We start from the raw sequence: 21,640 nt of genomic DNA, 5'->3' as shown, positions 1-21,640 counted from the left end.
GTATCTGGCCAACACTACTTGCAAGAAATAAGGCACATATCTTTTTCATTAGTTTATCAGTGGACATTACAGAATGTATCTGGAGTTTTGACTGTTTTAGGGAGTGTAATCTGAGCATTTAATATCTCAGTGGACATTATGCCTACAATTACGAATTTACTAATAATATTCAATTTGCACTTTTAAGAGTCAATGTTGTCTTACTAGGGGAAAATACCTTCTTTTTGGTTAAGAGATGGTGAGCACTAGAGCACATTATCAAAGGTAAAAACTTGGTTGTGGCATCATGTCAGTAACCTTTTGTAGCACCCATCCCAGGACAATATTGACTGTCAATTTCTTCTAAAACACATCTAGTGATGTTCCACTGTACGAATAACTGATTGTATTTAAAATGGAAGCCAATTCTAAAATGGAGGCTTTGTAGCTTATTTCAGATATTCTTCAGGGTCATCATTCTAAGTGCTAGGAAAACAAAACAAACATTTTTATAATAAAGATCAATGAACCAATCAGGGCCAACAGATAATATGTCTATATTGTTTCACTTTCAGAAATGGGGCTGCTAAAGAATTGATCTAAAAGATTTCTGTAGGATTAATATACTTTATGCCACTGTGAGTGTTTAAGAAAAGTAATTCTAGTACAGGCATAGGCAACCTTCAGCACTCCAGATGTTTTGGACTGCACCTCCCATGATGCTTTACCAGCATTGTGGATGTAAGAGCATTATGGGGGATGTAGTCCACGACATCTGAAGTGTTGAAGGTTGCCTATCCCTGTTCTAGTATTAAAGGAACACTCCATAACCCTAAAGCATGTACCTTTTTTAAAAATGAGGAACTACTGATTGGCTTATTGCGTCACTGATCGCTCTAGCCAATCAGCAGTGCCCCTGCCTGGCGGCACTCTGCACTTTTTATAACTCAAGTTTCAGAAGCAGGATGCTGTCTATGGGACCTGGAAATCAGTGCTGGAGGCAACTTTTGTGGCTAAACCATTCAATGAAGTTGTTATGGTGCCTAAACTTTTCTTTAAATGTGTTCTTTAATAGTAAAAAAAAAAAAAGAAAAAAAAGATTGATCCTGGAATATATATGATGTTTTTCCTGATACGGCATATATTGAATATCCTATATTTCATACTGCAAAACAAAATACTTTGGATGTCCTTGTACACCCCACTAATTGGGGATCTAAGATAAAATAAAAAAAAACACTAATCAGTAATTTTTTTTAGAATACTGAATATAGCATGAAAATATAAAGGGAACAGCCTCGTGTTCAGTTTAAGAGGTGATTTCTCTGAAAAAGGAGGTTTCTCCTGAAAAAGGATTAAGTCTGCTGCGACTAATTTTGCTACCTAGAGATTTGGTAAAGTTATAGGGGCAAATTGAAGACATGTCCCAGCGTGATACCCTTGCATTGTGGCTACATCTAATAAATTGTGGTTTTTTTTTATACATATATATATTTTAATTTGGGCAGTGGAACGTCGCATTAATTAATACACTGTACTGAACCTCTAAAAGAGAAGTGTCTCTGTGTGATGGGGTATCCATCCCAAAACTATTGAACAAAGTGTCACAGGCCACATATTAAACAACCAGTTAAGCACCTTATATGTTTCACTCAAAATGGCATTAATACTGTAAAAAATTTATTAAGTCGTCTTTACTTTCTGAAAAGTGCTGTGTACTTAGAAACAAATGGAGCATAGAAATAAATCAAATTGGTTATTGTACTCCTCCAAAAATAAATAGAACTAAAGCCCTGCTTAGGTTAATACGGCACAAATATAATAAAGGATATATTTGAAGAATGTCACGTGTCTATTACTAATCATTAAAGCTCTGCAAACCCACGCTACTTTGTATTTTTGGTCAATACTGTGTCCCAACAATATTACCATACCTTGCAAGTGTCCCTGTGTAGGAGAGACAGTCCAAATCCCTCTGTCCTCTTATCTACCCTAATGTCCCTCTTTTCTAGTGTTGGTGTGTCTGAGTGTATAACAGAGCTTTACAGCAATAATACATTATCTTTTAGCTACATCAAATGTGTTTAGACATCAGCCTGTGTAAATTAGATTAATTGTTCTTGTTCTAAATTGCATCTTAGTTACTTTAATTGTTATTAGTAAGTCACCTAAACGTTCTCAGAACTCTCCAGGACGCACTCCTACCCCTTAAATGAATGTGCAACTCTTTATCCGTTTGAAATGTTGATTGGTATGCATTTTTGTTCAAATCTTTTGAGGTCCACTTAGGTCCACACGGAGTAAAATTGGTTTACTCTTTATAAGGTAAACCAATTTAATACTGGATAGGGCTACTCTCGCCTCCAGATTAGCCTGTATTCTTTACACCATGGTTTCAGACGGATGTTGTAAAAATATTCTTAAGGAATTTGCTTTGCTGTCTTGATACAGCATCACTCATTTTCAAGTATGGACACCAGCTATATTCAACTTTGACGCTAACAGGAAGTCTGAGTTTCCACCAAAATCTGTCAATCAAGACATCTTGCTGTAATCAGTACCCCCACTCAGTGATTCTACATACAGATAAACCCACCCCACAGAGTAGATGGGAATGAATAAAGACGTCAATAACCACTCTTAAATACTGAGGGTAAATTAAAAACATAAGTGCAGATAATACATTGAACTACCATAAATACACAAATGCAAATAAACACAAACAGTGCGACAGTTAACTTATGATAAGCTCTGCTGCTGTACTGTATCAGCTTGGTGTAGTTTCTGCAGCAAAATAATCGCAGTCTGTATATGCTCAGTGTACAACCACCACACACCAATGGCTTTGGTAAATCATACTTTATGTCCCACAGGATTGTTGGGTCCCCTGGTGTAGGTAGCACTACCCGGGTGGATTTTATGTTGCTGATAGCAATAAAACTTACGCAGACTCTTTAATCAGTTCTCCAGTGAGACACAGCGCAGTTGATGGATGTTCTGGGACTTACTGAACGCTGAACTGTGAATGACCGATTACCAGGGTCTGCATTCGCCGTTGATAAAAAAAAAAGGCAAAGCACCAGGGGTATCTGGCTAGTCAAATTGGAAGGTTATAGAGCAATGGACTGGAGGTAAATATACATTTTGAGTAGGATGTATAGCAGTATATTGCGGTAAATCTATCTCCGTGCAAGCAGTGGTTTGCTGAATATACACGGCAAACCTCATGCTCTTCTGCAGGACCATCAGGGACTCAGGACCACCGCTAGACCTCCCTGCCAGAACACCAAGGAGTATAACCCCCCCATAGGGTTGCCACTTTTCTTGGAAATAATATATTGGCCATGCTAATTTGCATGATTATTTTTATTATTGGAATTTATATAGTGCCAACTAACTAAGCAGTCTAGAGGAATAATTATATATGAATGACAACAAATGATGTTGCATAATATCACTGTGGGTGACATAAGAGAAATGAAATGGAAGAATACTGTTCCCTAATCATTAAATGCACTATACTCTGTCAGATTGTGCATGTAGCATTATGTATATGTAGCTGTGTGTATAAAGTGTGTGTTTGTGTAAGTGCATGTATACTGTGTATTATTTTGACATTGTGTGTATTCTGTCTAAATGAGTGTGTTATAATGTGTGTCATTGACTGTAAACTTTGCCTAAGTGTGTGCTTATACTGTGAATGTGTGGACATGCCATGTGTAATAGAGGTAGATTTCCCCTTACCACTCTTCCGGAGTCTAACCTGCAGAAAACACTGGCCTTTGCATTGCTGGCCTTTTTGCAATTCCGGCACTGGCCAGACAGCTAAAAATACTGGCTGTGCTGATAAAATACCAGCAAGTTGGCCACCCCCTCTCCCCCGTGGATCACCGGGAGTCACCGGGAGAGGTCGACACAGAACACAACCACACACATTACAAACAGCCTCCACACAATACATAACATACAGCCAGCTTGTACTTGTATTCTAATTGTATGGTAAAGTTATCTGAACGATGGGTGTCAGATGTTTGGACAGCGGCACGATCTCACTGCTTGCCATAGGTGCTATTTTCATTTGTAACACCTCTGTATACACCTCTGATAAAGAGTGCTTATGTCAATATTTCTTACTTTTCTCTCAAGTCTTCATTCTGCTGCTAACTGATTATTTTATTTTCTATTTATTTCACTATTGCCTGCAAACTTTCGAGCATAAACAGTCAGATGTTTAGAGGTCAGCTGGTTCTGAGATGCTAGAGTCAAAGTGTCTCGCCTCAGTAGTAATCACACGCTTCACAAGCAAAGCTTAGATTACTGAGTATTACTGCTCTGGTTAAAGCAGAGTAGGTAACAGGTTCCTTGGTTTACAGGTAATTTCCTCTTGTAACTATTAACCCATTACACACAGTCTCTCTTTGCCAGATAAATGATCATATGAACTCTAAGCATTCCATGGTCTATAGGCAGTGACCACGTCTCCAACAGTTTCAATTTCAGGGTCCTGTTCCGAGTTAGTGCCGTCCCACTTATGGGGACACCCAAGGGCAGCAGCGCGCAAGTTTGTTATTAGAGGCACTAGTGCTGTGCATCGGCTTCAGCAGCACTCTCTGCAAGGTCTGGCCCCTTCAGTCTTCCACGGCTGAGATCATCAATCTTGATGACCTCAGCCAATCCAATGCTTTCCCATAAAAAAGCATTGGGAGGATATTGCGCATGTGTGGCAAAATCGCACATCAGCATCTCCATATGGGGAACGTTACGCGCCTCCATGCACAGCACCTCCATACATACATGTATATACCTTGTAGTGCTGGGTCAATATGAACTTTTATTCATCAGTGTGGCAAAGCACCAGGTAAAATATGAATACCATTTTTAAAATTTCTATATATGCTCCCCCTTTTTTCCCTCTATTGTTCACTTCTCACTTGATCTGTGAATAAAATCGACATTTAGCGACTGTCCCCTAGCCATCAATTTTTTGTTTTTTTTTAATTACAATTCAGACAAAAACAAATCTCCAAAAACGTTAGACATTTATTGTTGTTATACCTTATGTTATTTATCTTTATGTCTTCTAGAAAAAATAAATTTCATGCACTCTATTTGAAAAACATGAACATTTCACACACTTCCTCATCAATTATCTGGCAAGTCTTGCCTTGATTTCCTCCCCACCGTTGCTTTCTGCAAAAAAATTATGCCTTTCACTACTCTTCAGTCAGCCATCTTGCTTTTATGTTCTGGCAAAGCTTCTTGACTATCTGCCATAGCCACACCTTGCTGCTCTCCGTATGGCCTGGTGCTTTCCATAAACCATACTTCACAACTCCAACATCCCACGAATGCACGCCAGGCTACCTGCCAATCATGTAAGGCCACTAAACAATGTGCAGCACTGGCATTCTCTCGTGGCGATGCATTGATTTAATGGCCTCCCAATGCTTTCTCATGGGGAAGTATTGGAATGGCTGAGATCATCAAGATTGATGATCTCAGCGGAGGTGGAGTCCTGCACTACGAGGGAGAAAAGGTAAGTTTAAACACCTTTTCAAAGCGATCTAAGGGGAGTCAGGGAGCTAAACAGTTAGTTTAACACAACAGTGTTAGAAACACATGATTGTATTCCTAACACTATAATTTTCCTTTATCCCCTTAAGGACCAAACGTCTGGAATAAAAGGGAATCATGACATGTCACACATGTCATGTGTCCTTAAGGGGTTAAGCGATGTGTGCATGTGTGTGCATGTGTGTGCTTTGAAAAGACAATAATATATTTACACTTCACTCCACCTCCTTTGAAAACTGTATTTTAGCATTTCTTCTTCTGAATTTAGGGCTTTAAATGTTTGAATTCCACATTTAGAACTATTTGCCATTCACGCCTCCTTTCTAGTATGATTTAATATCTTGTCTATCTACAAGACATGACAAAGTGAGGAATTGTACTGCGTTGGTCTGCTCAGAAGGAGTTAAACCACTGTTGGAATCTGTTTGCTGTGTCAAGTCACACTGCCAGTACCACGTCTGAGGGCTAGAGACACGTAGCCTTTCTTTCCAATCACTGTTCTACTGTGCCAAGCCATTTCACTAAGCAAACTGCAGCTCTACTGAACCTCTCCATAGTGTGCGCTCATTCACCCATGACATTACCTTTTGTATGGATATATTATTTCTGTCAATCTTTTTTATATTGTTCATTTCTGTTATTCTTGTGAACACTGATGGTGCACTTTAGCTGAATATAGATTGCAGAATAACAGTAGTTAAAATTTTCCCACCACATTGTTCAGCCAGCTGGATCTATCTACCAAGCTTGATTTGGACAAGTGATGATAAAAACAGTACAGTATGGGGATTTATTAAGGAGCTGGTATAAAGAGCTGGCTTGTAACATGACCTAGGCACCGTCTATCTAGGGAAGGGTTGTCTGGGATAATTTACCCACCCAAATAAAGACACAACACAGCGTTGGAGTTTCAAGCGACAACATCTTTTATTTCTAATACACACTGTGACAAAATATCCTTAGAAATGCAAAACACATATTTATTAATATTTTAATACAAAAATGTATAACATATTTATGTATAGACATATTAACTCAATTAACTTAAATAAAATTGAAATAACTTTAATAACTTCAAACCCATAGCGAGCTCATACGAGAAGTGGCCTGGGCGTAAACGCAACACTATATAATGATGAAATACCACTGGCCACAATTATCCTAGCATGCTGGTGCCATTAACCATATCATTCCTCAGGGTCCATCCCATAAGGAGATCTTGCACTATAGCCCCATTTGCTTCTTACTTAGCCCTCCATGTGATGGCTACCACCTGCTCTAGTGCCAATTCCCTTGGAAACTTCCAATTAACAATGCATACAAATCATCAAGGTAAATTGTATTGAAAGTGCTGACATGCCATGAGGGGGCCTAGTTTAAGTATTGGTCTCAGCTGCCACCCCCAGGAAACTAAGCCATTGGCTTTCCAACTTGTCACTCTGGACAGGCTGTCACTCAAAGCTTTTGTTGACTAAAAACCCATTCACTTAACCTCATCCCCCAATCGGGGCCAGTCTTGGAGCCCTTTATGTTTAATACTTACAATCCAGGGCTGTACAATTCAAGTTGATGAAGCTCAATGTTTTGACGATTCCTGAACCCTAAAATATACGGTTCGGCCTTGCTGTGACGTCCACATGACTGAGTGCCCTAGGCCAATATTGTTGTTTTTGTGTTTACTTCCTCCTTTTTTTTACATTTCCCATCCTTTCCTTCCTGTTTCTCTCTTTTTATGTATCTAGAAAGCCCTTTTCTAGTTATTGTCCTCTTCCAGTCTCTCCACATTTAATTTAATCTTTCCAGCACAAACATTCTTTTCTCTAGTTTTGTCACCCCATGATTTTCCATGTGCCTCTGATTTCCTCAAAATTAAATTCCACCATTTCATTCCTTCTTTTCAATCTCTTTATTTCACATTTCATATTCTTTTTCCCCATTGTTGAACATCTTCAGTTTCCCTCTTAACTCCATGATGTTTCACATAAAGGAAGAATTAATTTAATTAATAAAATAAAACAATACATTGAAAAAAATATATGGCTTCATATATATATACATACATATATAAATATATACACAAAAAACAAAGCATATGAGAATGGACAAAAGCCAAGAGAAACTCAGTAGCTTGTAATCAGTAAATCCCCGCTCAGGTCTTCAAATAGTTTTTGCTCACTTGTACCATTACAGAGCGAGAACGTATTCTGAAGCATATTAGACTGAACCACATGTACGGGCAATCCAGAACCGAAATGCCAGCAAGTTCTCTCTGTACAAGACATACAGCAACCCCAGATGATAGTTTCAGCCTTCTTCGGGCCTCGTCAGTGAGGTGTAGCTAATAATACTCTAGGCACAGTAAGCACTGGGTCCACAGATTACCATTTTAACTTGGGGAGAGCCAAGTTAATGCACTTCAACAAAGACAAAGAATTTGAGAACTCTGAGAACACACAAAAGCTTAGAGAAAATCATTAGCTTGTAATCGGTAAATCCTTGCTCAGGTCTCAAAATAGTTTTTGCTCACTTTGGCCATTACAGAGAGAACATACTCCATAGCATATCAGACTGATCCAACCCATAAGGGCAGTCCAGAACCGAGATGCCAGCAAGTTTTCCCTGTACGAGAGATACAGTAACCCCAAATGATCGTTTTTGCCTTCTTTGGGCCTTGTCAGTTAGATGTAGCTGATACCTCTCTAGGCACAGTGAGCACGGGGTCCACGTCTGGATTACCCTTTTAACTTGGGTAGAGCCAAGTAAATGCAATATATATATATATATATACATATATATATAAACTCAAAAGTGCCATATAGATTGCAAACAAATTGTGCCAGAACAACCACTAATGCTGTTGATAACCGTATCCCAGATCTCCCTCCAATATCCCCTTTAAACTGATCATTAGAAACAAAACTAGTATTAGCAGCGGTGCAATGTTAGTCTCCTTTACATGGGTGCTGGTATTTTAACAGTGATGTTTTAAATATATACAAGAAAAATTATTCCTTCAGAATGAGCATCTTCAGCAGAGACAGATAAGTGGCTGCCGGTTAGGTCCGCGGATAATTTTTCTGTAAATTTTGTTTTATTGTTAAGTCTGAGCTAGTACATCTTACTTTCATTTCTATATAACAGTACTCCAGAGTTCCTAATAAACATTCTTAAATGCTATTATTTACTTGAAATTGTTGATTGTCTTTAATCATACAGAGCTCCCAATTTTTTTAAATGCCACATTGATATTCAACAATATTACCGTATATCAGAAGCCAATTGTGTGATGTGAATGTACTCTGCACTTTTCAGTTTTGTAGTTTTTTTTTCGTTTGTTTGTTTGTTTTGTTTAACAAGCGTCAGAGATTTGGCTCTAGATGAAAAAATAACGACCGTAAATAGAAATAATTTTTGTAAGAGGTGACTTTAAGTACACATTGCAGCGAACAAACTGTAAGCCTGATATAAACTGGTTTTATAAATTACAAACAATTAAAGCATTTGATAGCATTAGTTATGTATAAAGTACTTCATGTGGCGTTTTATTAAAACTGAGCCCATCTGATAAGTCCAAAAAAAAAAATGTAAAATAGCAGAAATAATTAAAAAACAGACATAAATGTTATCTTATTAATTTGTTTAGTTATAACAACTACAAGCAACAACGCCTTATAATGCGAAACGGCTGGAAACGCAAATGTGAGTGATATAGAAAGTAAAGTTTTGATGCATGGTTTGTTGGGCCATTCAGGCATTTCATAAAGAAATTATAAGGATTAGAAGTAATTAATGTGGTGTGGCCTCTTTTCTCCATTTTGAAGGAATGGGTAGATTAATGAGAATCTCTGAAAAGCTCTATTATGTCCAATTGTCTCAATTATGCAAATAAAGTTTGAAGTTTTAAAGCAGAAAAAAGGGGGGAATAGGGGGGATTAGAAGTTCCAGGTTTGTTTCTTCTGCAAAGCAGACATTTTTTTGCATTTACTCTATCACATCGGAGGTTTAGCAAATTGGAGATTTGGGCATTATCAAAGTAGATTTGTTGTGCCTTGTTCCACCATGGAATGAAAATACCCTCTGGGCAGGGAGATGGATCATGGGACTGCTAAAGGATTACCTTCAAAGGCAGTCATGAGATTGACTTGAACAAAGAGTCTGCTCACATGCTTATCATATGAGATTCTCTTCTTAAAGTGGTGGCAACCATTCTCCTCTGGGATTCTAATCAACTTGTAGCAGGGCAGCCAGAAGGCAAGACGCAGCGTTGTAGCTCACACAACTGCACGTCCAGACTTGAATACAGCAAAGACACCCCAGGTAGGAAGACAGTACACAAACTTACATCAATGTTGAATTTCTTGCTTTGATGAGACTGTAGTTAAACGCAACTGTATGCGAGAAAATTATAGGTTTGTCTGAAATGTAACAACTTTTATTGCACTTCTATTTCACTAGTTAAACCGTTATTATTTTGGAAATTTGTAATATATGATGGAAAATGGGATATTAGTGGCAGATAAAAAAAAATCAAACCGCAGAATCAACTTTTAAATGTTTTAATGTAATATTATTATTGTTTCGGTCCACGCTTCTCTAAAGGGATCAAGGAACTTAGGTCTGTTTACATGAACAATCAGTAGTATAGGACGAGTACTAAATGACTATTTCACAGGGTTATTTAATAAATGGTGGATTGTTGGGAATTCAAAGTGAATTAAAATTGAACTTCCAAATTGTAGGTGAAAATAACTGAACAGCAAACATGGATTTTTTTTGTTTTTTTTAGTTGAACTAATTTGACCTAAAATTTGAAATTTTGCCTAAAATTCACAGCGTTTCACATTTTAGTGAATAACCTTGTCAGTGTTGAAAGCTTTACAACCAGCGAGCCTGTCTTCTTTCCTTTACAAAATCTCTGCACAAATAGCTTATATTTAAAATAAGTCACTTCTTTGTGAACAGATAAGTTGTACTGTCAGTACAGAGATACCAGATTCTACCAGAGTAATTAACTATACAGGAATAACTAACCCCACTCCCTCTAGCATGTAAGCTCATCTAGCAAGGCCTTCAACCCCTCTGTTCCTGTGCGACCATCCTGTCTGGTTTCAACTACGTGTCTGTCAGTCCACCCATTGTACAGCGCTGCGGAATCTGTTGGCGCTTTATAATAATAATAATAATAATAATAATAATAACTATAGCAACTATGCAAAGAAATAGATAATCAAGTAGTCATTGGGTCTCAATAAATAAGACAAAACAGGAATGTCACGGTAAAAGACACAACATCATTGAATGTAAGTATTATTAATCATTGTTAAAAATATTTACAAGGATTTGAGTTGAGCAACAAATTTCGACTTTTTTTTTTCAACTTCTACTATTGTTCAACCTGGGCTAATTTTGCTAACACTTTCTGAGCTCACTGCAAGTCTCCGTTTAGTGAGCAGGCTGCATAACATTTTCATGAGATTCTGCAATACAGAACGTTACCAACATAATAAGAAGATTCTTTAAACTTGGAATAAAGGGTGAAAGTGGCTCTAGAGAATGAATATATGTCAGTATAAGTTATAGTAATTTACAACTCATTGCTAGGTGTTTAAATTAGTGTAATTAACTTTGAAATTCACTAAACCAAAGATTTAAACAGTCGTCCTGCAGTTGGAAACATAAAAGCTATGTAATCGTATTTAAAAAGCTCCATATTGGTCCTAATTTCTCAAAAAACATAATGTACTTTATGATAATTCAGTGATCCTTTTCTTCATCGGTACAAAACCCACATGGCTAAACTTTGATATAGTTTATTAAGTCATATACCAATAGAAATCACTGTAGGGCTTGTTCACTAAACTTTGCATCGCGGCAAATTGAAAGTCGCTGCAAACATTTAGGACAAAACTGAGTTAGATACATTTTAGAATCAGCTAAAAATGCCTAATATTTACCATTCAAATTTCACTTCACTACAATTTAAAGTTGGGTGAATAAAACCCTTGCGAATTCACTTTGAATTTCCTCCATTTCCCATTTTAGTGGTTACCCCCGACAATATCACTGAGTAAACAAAATTATGTTTACGTTTTATGTGTTCTAACGATTTTGAAACAAAGGCAAGCCTGTTTTCATTTTTTATGTGCAAACAACAACTCGGTGACATAATGGCACATAATAAGTCATGTGTTTGTAGTTATGTAACAGCATGATAGCTACATTCGTATTTACTTCCCTGTATGACTTTTAGAAATGTCTCTATGTTGTGTTAATACTAAACCCGTGACTTTTTCATGATTTCAAGAAAAATACACAATTATTCAGCAGTATTTTACCAAAGTATGAGCCCAGCAAACAATGGAAAATCCTCTGTACTCTCATTGTCAATATCAAAATAACGCACATCATTGTAAGCTAAAACCCACCAAAAATATTACTATAATCTTTTTTTTATGAGGATTATGTTTCTAAACAAATTGTCAGCTATTTGAATAAGTGATTAATAAAGCTTTATTTATTTGAAGCACAACTGGGCATATAATGATACATTTTAATCATTATTCAGGTCAACCTCAGATAGCTGCTCAATTTTTTTCATTTGCATAATTTTCCGATTATTTTTTATGAAAGATGATAGAATGTTTTCTTCCAGGAAAACAACGTTCCGGATTTTGTATCCCTGGTGAGGCTTAGGTTATGTTTACTTCTATTATTTCTACTGCCGTTGAGAAATAATATATTGCAATTGATATAAATACAGTACATATCTGTTTTTTACATCTATCTATTTATATAGATATTACTGCTATAGAGAAATAAAAGGGAGCACGGCAAGCAATTGAAAATAAGTCCAGTGAGTGCACTTTTTTTTTTTTTATATATATATATATGAATATATATATTGTATTATATATATATGAATTCAAATTTTTCCTTAAATCAAGAACTGCAAATATCACGTGCAGTGCAAATCCAGCAATTGTATACTATGAGAATAAGTGATTATTTATTTTATAAATCTAATGAAAGTTTTTTTTTTTTTTAATCTGAAACGGTGATGTCATGAAATCTAGGTTTTAGAATGAAATAAGAAGCCCCTGGAATGCACCAATGTGTCTATTTCTGTTGGGTAGTACATATATTGCACATGTAGTACAATGAGGGTATACTCAGCCACACCCTTGCACGTGATAATGGCATCATTTACTATTTATCTAACTATAGGCTATTTATCTAACTATAGGCATACTGCTAAGAGATAGAACAACATGATTCAAGTTGTTGGTTAATGCAAATTAAAAATGTACTTTTATGTATCATCTACGTATTTCAAGACAGATCTTGGGAAAAGTCTGCCTTCGGCACAGTAATTACAAGGAATCGTGTTTTCACAATTCTCCCAGGATTCCCAGCTTGACATGCAAATGAGCAAAGATTTTGTTTCAGACTTTATCTTTCTGCAGATACCCCTAGCAACAGAGCACTGTATTAAAGAAAGCATTTTAAACCAAAGAATAGGTATGTCCCAACCACTCTGAAAAAGACCTGCGTCTGCTGTCTGCTCATTCTCGAACCACCAGCTCTCACCATGACTACTTTACAGCTGCATCTATTTCTATAAACCTCCATTTCCTGTTCTATTAGACACTCCTCCAGTCCCAAATCCTTCACAAAAACACAAAAAACAAACTTCTTCAAGAAGGCATATCATTTAAACTGTTAACATCCCTCCTTCCCACTCTGTCCTTGTACCTCACTTATCTGCTTCACTATGTCCTCCATCATCTGTTAGATGCATTATCTAACATTTACAATCTAATTGTATTCTAAACTTTCCCAACAACCAATTTTTTACTTTATGTATTAAATGTAATTTTGTGTAATTCCACCCACTCCATTCAGAATGTAAGCTCAGTGCAAGGCTAGCCTTAGGTCTTTAGGCACCCTCTATAAAGCTTGGGTGCCCAGTCCCTCTTAGTGTCACCACGTCCATCATTGATTATCCTCATGTCATGTCGATAGAGGTAAAAGACACTTTTGAGATAAACACTCTAAAATATGTATTTAAGGTTGTGTGAGTGTTAATGTCACAAGTATCTTGGTGTTTGTATGGCCAACATATGTATGTTTCCCCGTTCTTGTGTTCCTGCAATAGCATAAACCTGTAAATGTTGGTGTCCTTGTATGTTTGCAATATTAGCATGCCTGTAGGTTGGTGTTCGTGTGTGCATGCAATTTCTCTACATCTCTATGTTAATGTTTGATGTGAGTGCACAGTCACTAAGTGACTTTTTTTATCTCTCCCATCACCTCCCTTATTAATCTCTCTCCCATCAACCAAGATGTTTCTCCCCCCGCCCTCCCCATATCATCTCTCTTTCATCACCCCACCACCCCAGTGCATGTACAATTGTTGACCAGTCAGTGCATTTCGCAAAGCCTTGCAACTCAGCTTTGCTTGTTAAAAAGCATACCATCTTTCCTGTCATTGGAGAGAAAAGGAATATGAGGTAACATTAAATCCCTGTCTCATTTTCCTCGATACTATCACCAGTCACTCAGGGTAACCATCATGAGAAGGAAGGCAAAGGCCCACTTAGTGCACTGGCAGCTAAGCTACATAAGGGGTACCAGAAGGGATATAGGTGGACAGTGTTTTCCTATCTCAACAGTTGGCCAGTGTTACTGACCCTTTGCTCTATCTGTTCTGCATGATCGCACTGGTCCTACACCGCTAAGGTAAGGTAAGCTTGGCCCTCACCATCTTCTATTTCTCTATGTCCATCTTGTCTTGTTGCAACTGCTTGTTTGTTAGTTCAGCTGGTGTAAAGACCTGCAAAATATGTTGGATATTTCGAAATAATTATAAAAAGGAAGTCTGAAACATGATGTTCATTTGTTTGTCGAGCTGAGAATTCTTGGAAAATTGTGGAGACATGATTTCTCGGAATAGTTGTGCCCAAGAAGGACTTTTCCATAAGTCTGCTCTGAGATATGTAGGTATGCACAACAGTATATTAATTATTTAAAATGTATATCAACAGTCACTGAAACATTTATGCTTCTGAGAGAAACTGTTTTAAGCGTTATCCAGGAAAGGATTCATATATAGAGATCACTATGACAATTCATACCATGTTAGCTACCAGCAATTAATTCCTTCAGAAATATCACAAGTTGCATCCTGCCCAACATCAGCTTTCTGCGCAGTGGTACGCCAGTGCCCGCGATAAAAGGGAACGAGTCAGTGATGCAAATGTAGTCACTAGGGCTGCCCAAAGAGGGCTGACGAGCTTGGAAAGGCAGGTCAGCCTGGTGTGAATTCATGTCAGGCTTCCTGTCAATCATCTAGGATGGATCATGCAGAGAGGGCGAATTCAGTGCTCTCTGCAGAGTGCTGGTGCCCAGAGCATAGGGCAAGCATGTCTAATGTTGCTACACTTTTTAGGGAAAGCTCCTCGGTGTGAACAAAGTCTGACTGGTATTACTAGACCGTAAATCATGACTATTCTGCCGTAATTGGGATGGGTGGGAGGACAGAAGATGGATGCTAGATTATGAGATAAAGTATATCCTTGCTAAAATGATAGAACCACACACCGTAACAGAATTTTAATTTCCTTGTTTTTGTGAAAGGTAACTCTCGGGAAGGTATTCCCCTTTTTTCCCCACATACATGTGCAAACAAAATGAAAGTGGATGTGTTGGGCGTAGGACCTCTAAAGACAAGATAGCGTAACTTTAGTGGGGCTTATTCACTAAAGCAATTTGAAATCCAAATGGCAAAATTTAGGCAAACAGATCTGGAGCAAAAACAAAATTCACTCTGTTACTACAGACTGGTTATTTTACTTACATTTTGAGGTTCCGATTAGAATTTGATAAAATCCAGATTTTAATTAATCACATTTTCTTGACATGAAATTTTAATTCTGCTTTCAATTTACTTAAAATTTCTAACAATTCAGACATTCATTGTTTTCCACTAATCCCCCAATTTTCAAAATTCAAATTAAAAAACTGTGTCAAAAATAGCTAATTAAGAAATATTTTTCAACTCAATTTTTTGCCTCAATTGTTCCATCCAGATTTACTATATGAAGAATTTGAATGGACTAGAAAGATTTCTGCATTAGTTGTGAAACTACTAGGATGGTTTGCCATCCTACAGCAAGCATGAGAGGGAATTGTGTTAAATAGCTTCTTCCCTTTGGCCTCCCTTGTTCTAAAGAATCAATTATGAATAATTTGATAGGGTCTGGGTCTTGCCAATAATATAAAAACATTTTCTTGATAAAATAGTTTTACCGGTCCGTTGCCTAAATGCTGCTATTGATCTGTGATAATCCTTTTGAAATTCTTCTTCCAGCATTTGTTGCAAATTAGTTTTCCTTTTTCTGTCTCAAAACTCTTTTTTTTAGAACTGGTATAGTTTAAGAAACCAAATTATTGTAATCCCCTGTGACATAGCAGCTTGAGTTTGTACAATTGCCACCAAAACTACACATAATGTGGTCCTTTTCAGGCAGAGCATGTCTGCTTAAGTATTTGTCTAGGATTATTTATCAAGCTTTCAGTAAGAAGATTAAACAGACAAGGACAGTGAAACTTCAAAGGCCGGCTGGGCATATTTTGTGAGTTTCACGCTGATCTGTAATACTTGTGTTTTCATTCACGCTAATAACCTCTAAGGGAAACGAAAAAACACAAAACATCAATTAATGGAACACTTTCAGGGATTATCTATTAAACTAAGTATGGGGGGATTGCAAAGTTAAGTTTCCAAAACACCTGAGTTGGACATATTATCCAAATATGTTATTTTTTAGTGTGTGTGTGCATGTGTGTGTTTGTCTGTGTGTGTGTGTGTGTGTGTGTATGTGTCTGTGTACACCGATTTAAAGAGTGAAAGTTCTGGTGTGGAAAAGTGGCTGCAGATTCAACAGCAGATGGTTGCAAACTCCACAACAGGCTGCAGATTCCAGAATACCTGAAATTATATAAATCTAACGCCCAACAATTACAGCAGAGATTCCTGCAGAGTAAGGGAATAGTGTTGACCCAATCCACATTTTATGAACCAGAAACCTCACACAGATTCAGTGCCGCTACAGACTTTACTAAAGCAAGTCTGATTTTTAGAAAAATGTTTATTATTATTTATATAGCGCCAGCAAATTCCGTAGCGCTGTACTTTGGGTGGACTAACAGACACATAATTGTAGACCAGACGAATGGACGCACAGGAATAGAGGGGTTGAGGGACCTGCTCAATGAGCTTACATGCTAGAGAAAGGGAGGTATAGTGACATAAAGGGTATACGTAGGGGTAATAAAATAGGTTGCTAGAAAAGTATTCACTTAGAACTTATTTTTGACAGTTGCAGGAGAGGAGTCATGGGGGGGGAGGAGGGAATGAAAACCTGCTAACAGTTTAAATGATTAAGTGTGTTTTCCAAGATTTTTTGAAGGAGTGGAGACTGGGTGAAAGTCTAACAGAGAAGGGAAGGGAGTTCCACAGAAAAGGTGCAGCCCTAGAAAAGTATTGAAGGCGGGCATCAGAGGTGGGGATCCGGGCAGGGGATAGGCGTAGGTCTTGGGCTGAGCGCAGGGGTCTCGACGGGACATACTTGTGTATTAGGGAGGATAGGTAGGTTGGAGCAGCATTATGTAGGGATTTGTAAGCAAGCACCACAATCTTAAATTGAGCCCTATATCTAACTGGAAGCCAATGTACAGACTGACAGTAAGGGTAGGTGTGGAAGGTGCAGGCGGACAGGAAAATGAGCCTCGCCGCCACATTCATTATAGATGTTATGCTCTGTAGTTTTAGTAGAGTCATATTTTATACTCTAACAATGTTTGCCTTATTTGTTTTGTTTCTGTACCCAGATTGGCCCTGCACTTATTAGAGCGAAATAACAAGGCCAATCTATGCTGACATGCTGTATCAATAAATATATTTGGTTACTTTCTACTTGTTGCGTTTGGATATGATACAATGTCAGAATGTAATTTAAATAAATTACCCCACGATAAGTACTCAAAACTCTTTAGCTACCTGGGTCCTGCTTTTCTTCTGCTATAGGAGAGTCCTGTTATCTCTACAAACGCCTTAAAAAACTTCTTATTTGGAAGCCTCAGGACTGTAGTTGTTATGGTGCTTGCAGGGTTACATTATTAACCCCTTAAGGACACAACTTCTGGAATAAAAGGGAATCATGACAGAATATTTCCATCATGTGTCCTTAAAGGGAAACTCCAGTGCCAGGAAAACAATCCGTTTTCCTGGCACTGGAGGTACCCTCTCCCTCCCACCCCCCAGTCCCCAGTTACTGAAGGGGTGAAAACCCCTTAAGTCACTCACCTGAGGCAGCGACGATGTCCCTCGTCGCTGTCTCCTCCTCCGCGCCGCTCCTCCTTCTGATCCCGCCCACCGGCCGAGGAGACCTAATGCGCATGCACGGCAATGCCGCGCATGCGCATTAGGTCTCCCCATAGGAAAGCATTGAAAACAAATTTCAATGCTTTCCTATGGGGAAATGAGCGACGCTGGAGGTCCTCACGCAGCTTGAGGACGTCCAGCGACGCTCTAGCAAATCCTTGCTATAATCCAGGAAGTGACCTCTAGTGGCTGTCTAGTAGACAGCCACTAGAGGAGGAGTTAACCCTGCAAGGTAATTATTGCAGTTTATAAAAAACTGCAATAATTACATTTGCAGGGTTAGGAGTAGTGGGAGTTGGAACCCAATGGGCAGAAGTGGTCTGGGTGCCTGGAGTGTCCCTTTAAGGGGTTAAATTCAACTTTTTCATAAACAATCCAAACAGATTTAATTCGTTCATCAGCTGCTTTTTGAATTTAGTTATATGAGTGTATTATTAATTGCCTCGATCAGTACTACTGTACTGTTGTAGTTTTAAAAAAACTGGCAAATGAGCTACAACATCCAGAAATCTACGCCATTGTCACCATCATAAATATTATTATTTGTAATCATCTTTATTGGTGGGATCAGTTCCCCGCTGTAGATTATGTAAAGTCTAACTATTTGCAGCAAATGCAATAACCTCAATTGTGAGTATATTTGTTATATTTATTTTTTTTAAATGCCTTGTAAATATTATGCATAAAGCCATAATGGTCCCTGTCCAGTTTGGAATGTCCCTTAAAATGTCTTGAGGTTAATTCAGGTGACCATATTTAATTACAAGGAGTAGGTGAATGAAAGTAGGTGAACATTCAGTACTTAATTGAAGGTCTTTTTGTTGATGAGCACAAACATACAGGAAAATGTCAAGGGTTAATGACTTTCAAGTGAAGTCAAGTAACTATAGAGGGATCATAAACTCCAGAATACAAAGTACTTATGTCCAAAGCTGATATTTTTTTGCCTGGAGTAATGTCTGATTGATGAAGTCCTGGATAGAAATAAGTATCACCTGAGCTTTCAAGGGTTCCATTGTGGAATGCTAGAATCCCTTCTTAGTTTGGAAGAGCATGGCAATGTATTGGTGTTGCAATGGAAGGTGCAGATGGAAACAAGTATAATATATATTAAAATATATTGTATTAAAACTATCCCAACAATGATAGTAAGGGTGACGTTAATAGCAACTAAAACACTATCCATGTATATAAGATTGTAAAGTTTCACTCTAAAATTGGCCTATTTCTATTTAAATCTGTACAGGTTTTGGCAAATTATCTAGCACAAAATTGGGGTTATAGCTCTTATCAATCTCGTTTGGAGCTTCCAAAATTGTGTGAGCATAGTTTTATCCCTCACAGACATCACAAGAGTCTGGACTTTTTTTGTAATAAATCACAAAATGTAATTGACATGTGCATTTAGTTTTTAAACAAATCTCAAATTGTCCAAATTTTGGGCAATCAGCGATTTGTCCAAATTCTGTGCTCTGAAACATTATATGGATTAATCATAAAAAATAAATAAAAAAAAAAACACACACAAAAAAAAAAAAGCAATAGATGAGCCATTTAGAAAAAAAGATGATTGATTGATTGTTAGGAGACAACCCATAAAGGTTTATTTTATTCAAGATACATTACATTATTTTATTCACAGATACATTAAGAAAAAAAATATATATATATATATATTTAATAAATATGTAATTTGTATATATTGAGGTTTTTTTTTTACAGGTCCTCCTTTTTCCTCTATTGGTGACTAACTTAAACTGTTAACCAAAAGGCAGGAACATGCATCTATTAGTGTACTGCAAAATATATACATATATTTATATTTTCACTCCATTGTGGTTAATTAAAAATTCTAGCGGTTTGTCCATTTTATACAGAATGCTATAGAAGAAACAACAACCAAATTGCTTGTTGGTATAAATGTTGCTTATTCAATTCAGTTGTTCAATTGTTTGTTTAATTACAAACTACAAGCTGCTGACTCACTCCTTGTAATTTGATTATTTAAAAAGTAGAAGAAACTTTGCTATCCACAATTTCCTGGACCCCCAATGCCCCACCTCACCCAATTCTGCTGTTGATGGAGGGACTAAATTAATTAGGCCTATGGGGGTCAATATGACCCCACTTGGTAGAAAGGAGATTCTTCTGTCATGCCCCCACTTTACATGATTCGTCTAAATGAAATTCCGATTTAAAAAAAAAAAATGGGCAAGTTTCATCTGAACTGACTATTGTAAATTAGACTTTTCAAAAATGTATATTCAGCCAAGATTTTCTGTCGTTCCCAAGTTTAGTTACAATAAGATTGTGCTTTAAATTAAACGTTATATCACAAATAAACTGTAACATATCTTAAATGTTACTGGGAAAATCTGATATAATATCATAGCACAATATGAAAAGAAAGTGAAAGTACGGTATATTTTTCTCTTTACATTGTGCGAATACTCATGCAGTTTGAAGGGGGTTTTTTTGTTTGTTTTTTTATGTAATGCTTTTGTGGATTTAGAAGTCTTCATACAGTTTTATTTAACAACATGAGCAACATGAATTATACTGTCATAGACCTAATTTATTAATAGCAAATCTTTCCTTTATTTCTAGGGTCAAAAGGCTTGGATAGAAAAAACATTTTCCAAAAGAGAATGCATCTACATAGTTGCCAACAGCAAAGACAGCAACAGGTATGTGATCATTTAGCAAGCCTTTAGTATTTATTTCTGATATTCCACATTGGTATTTTACATCATTCTGTAACATTTTGGACGCATATAATTAAATACAGCAAGTGATCCAATGTCACAAGTTTGTAGTATTTTCCTATAAAAAAAAGTTGGAACAAGATATCTTTCTCTGAATATAGATTAACATTCGGGTTCTTTTTTGATGAAGTAGCAGTTCTGTAGAACTACCTTCCTGGAAAGGTTATAAGACTTTCATAGAACACTAGATTTGAAAATGGAGTATATCCCGTATTGCTACAACCAAATCTCTCCCCAATCAGGTTGCTTAATTTTACCTTGGCTTGTGTATGTTTTCTTTTTCTCTATCTGTTTTCCTCATGTTCACTCTTTGAGCATTTGATATCCACCCAGGCCATTTTCTCCTTTCCCCATTTTTCCCTCTTAGCTCGTCACATTCTAGACTTCATTCATCTCTTTCTTCTTTCCACGCTCCACACGTCCAGTCTATTCTTCTCACTCACTCCCTTCTTTTTACCTTAGTGACTCACAGTCTTTACCCCCACATTTACCCCTTCATTAGTTTACCACAATAGTTGTATCCCCAGATTGACTTAGCTAGAATATCTACCTCTTCTGTCTTTTGTCACCCCATTATCCCCCAAGAATATAATACAATCCAATTGTAGATAGCAAAAGACGATAAATCCTTAGCCCAATAAGTGACAAAAGCAGAATTTATTCAGAAATAAAACTGACCTGGGAATGGGCCAATCTTAAGGTAGATGGAATAAATTCTACTTTTTTCAGTTTATGGACTGAGGATTTGTTGGCCACCCAACCAACACAATAAATGAATCTATAGATTCATTTTAATTTCTCCAATTTCTCCAAAATATAGACTTCAAATGTCAGTTATCAGTCATGTTTTTTGCAGAGATTACCTTATCAGCTGTAG

The 21,640-nt window shown here is 37.2% G+C and overlaps 1 protein-coding gene across 1 annotated transcript in view; it reads left to right on the top strand.

Moving 5' to 3' along the window:
* The window catches only part of TRPM1 (transient receptor potential cation channel subfamily M member 1), a 144,086-nt gene that overhangs the window by 36,341 nt on the left and 86,105 nt on the right, over positions 1-21,640 (top strand). The window contains exon 2 of the mRNA XM_063449141.1: positions 20,606-20,685. Coding sequence (XP_063305211.1) covers positions 20,606-20,685 — 80 coding nt within the window. The remainder of the gene's footprint in view (positions 1-20,605; positions 20,686-21,640) is intronic.

This window comes from Pelobates fuscus, chromosome 3 (genome assembly GCF_036172605.1).
Source record: "Pelobates fuscus isolate aPelFus1 chromosome 3, aPelFus1.pri, whole genome shotgun sequence".
In the NCBI taxonomy this organism is placed as follows: Eukaryota; Metazoa; Chordata; class Amphibia; order Anura; family Pelobatidae; genus Pelobates; species Pelobates fuscus.
Note: the sequence above shows the minus strand (reverse complement) of the source record. Positions and strands in the feature narration are given on the sequence as shown.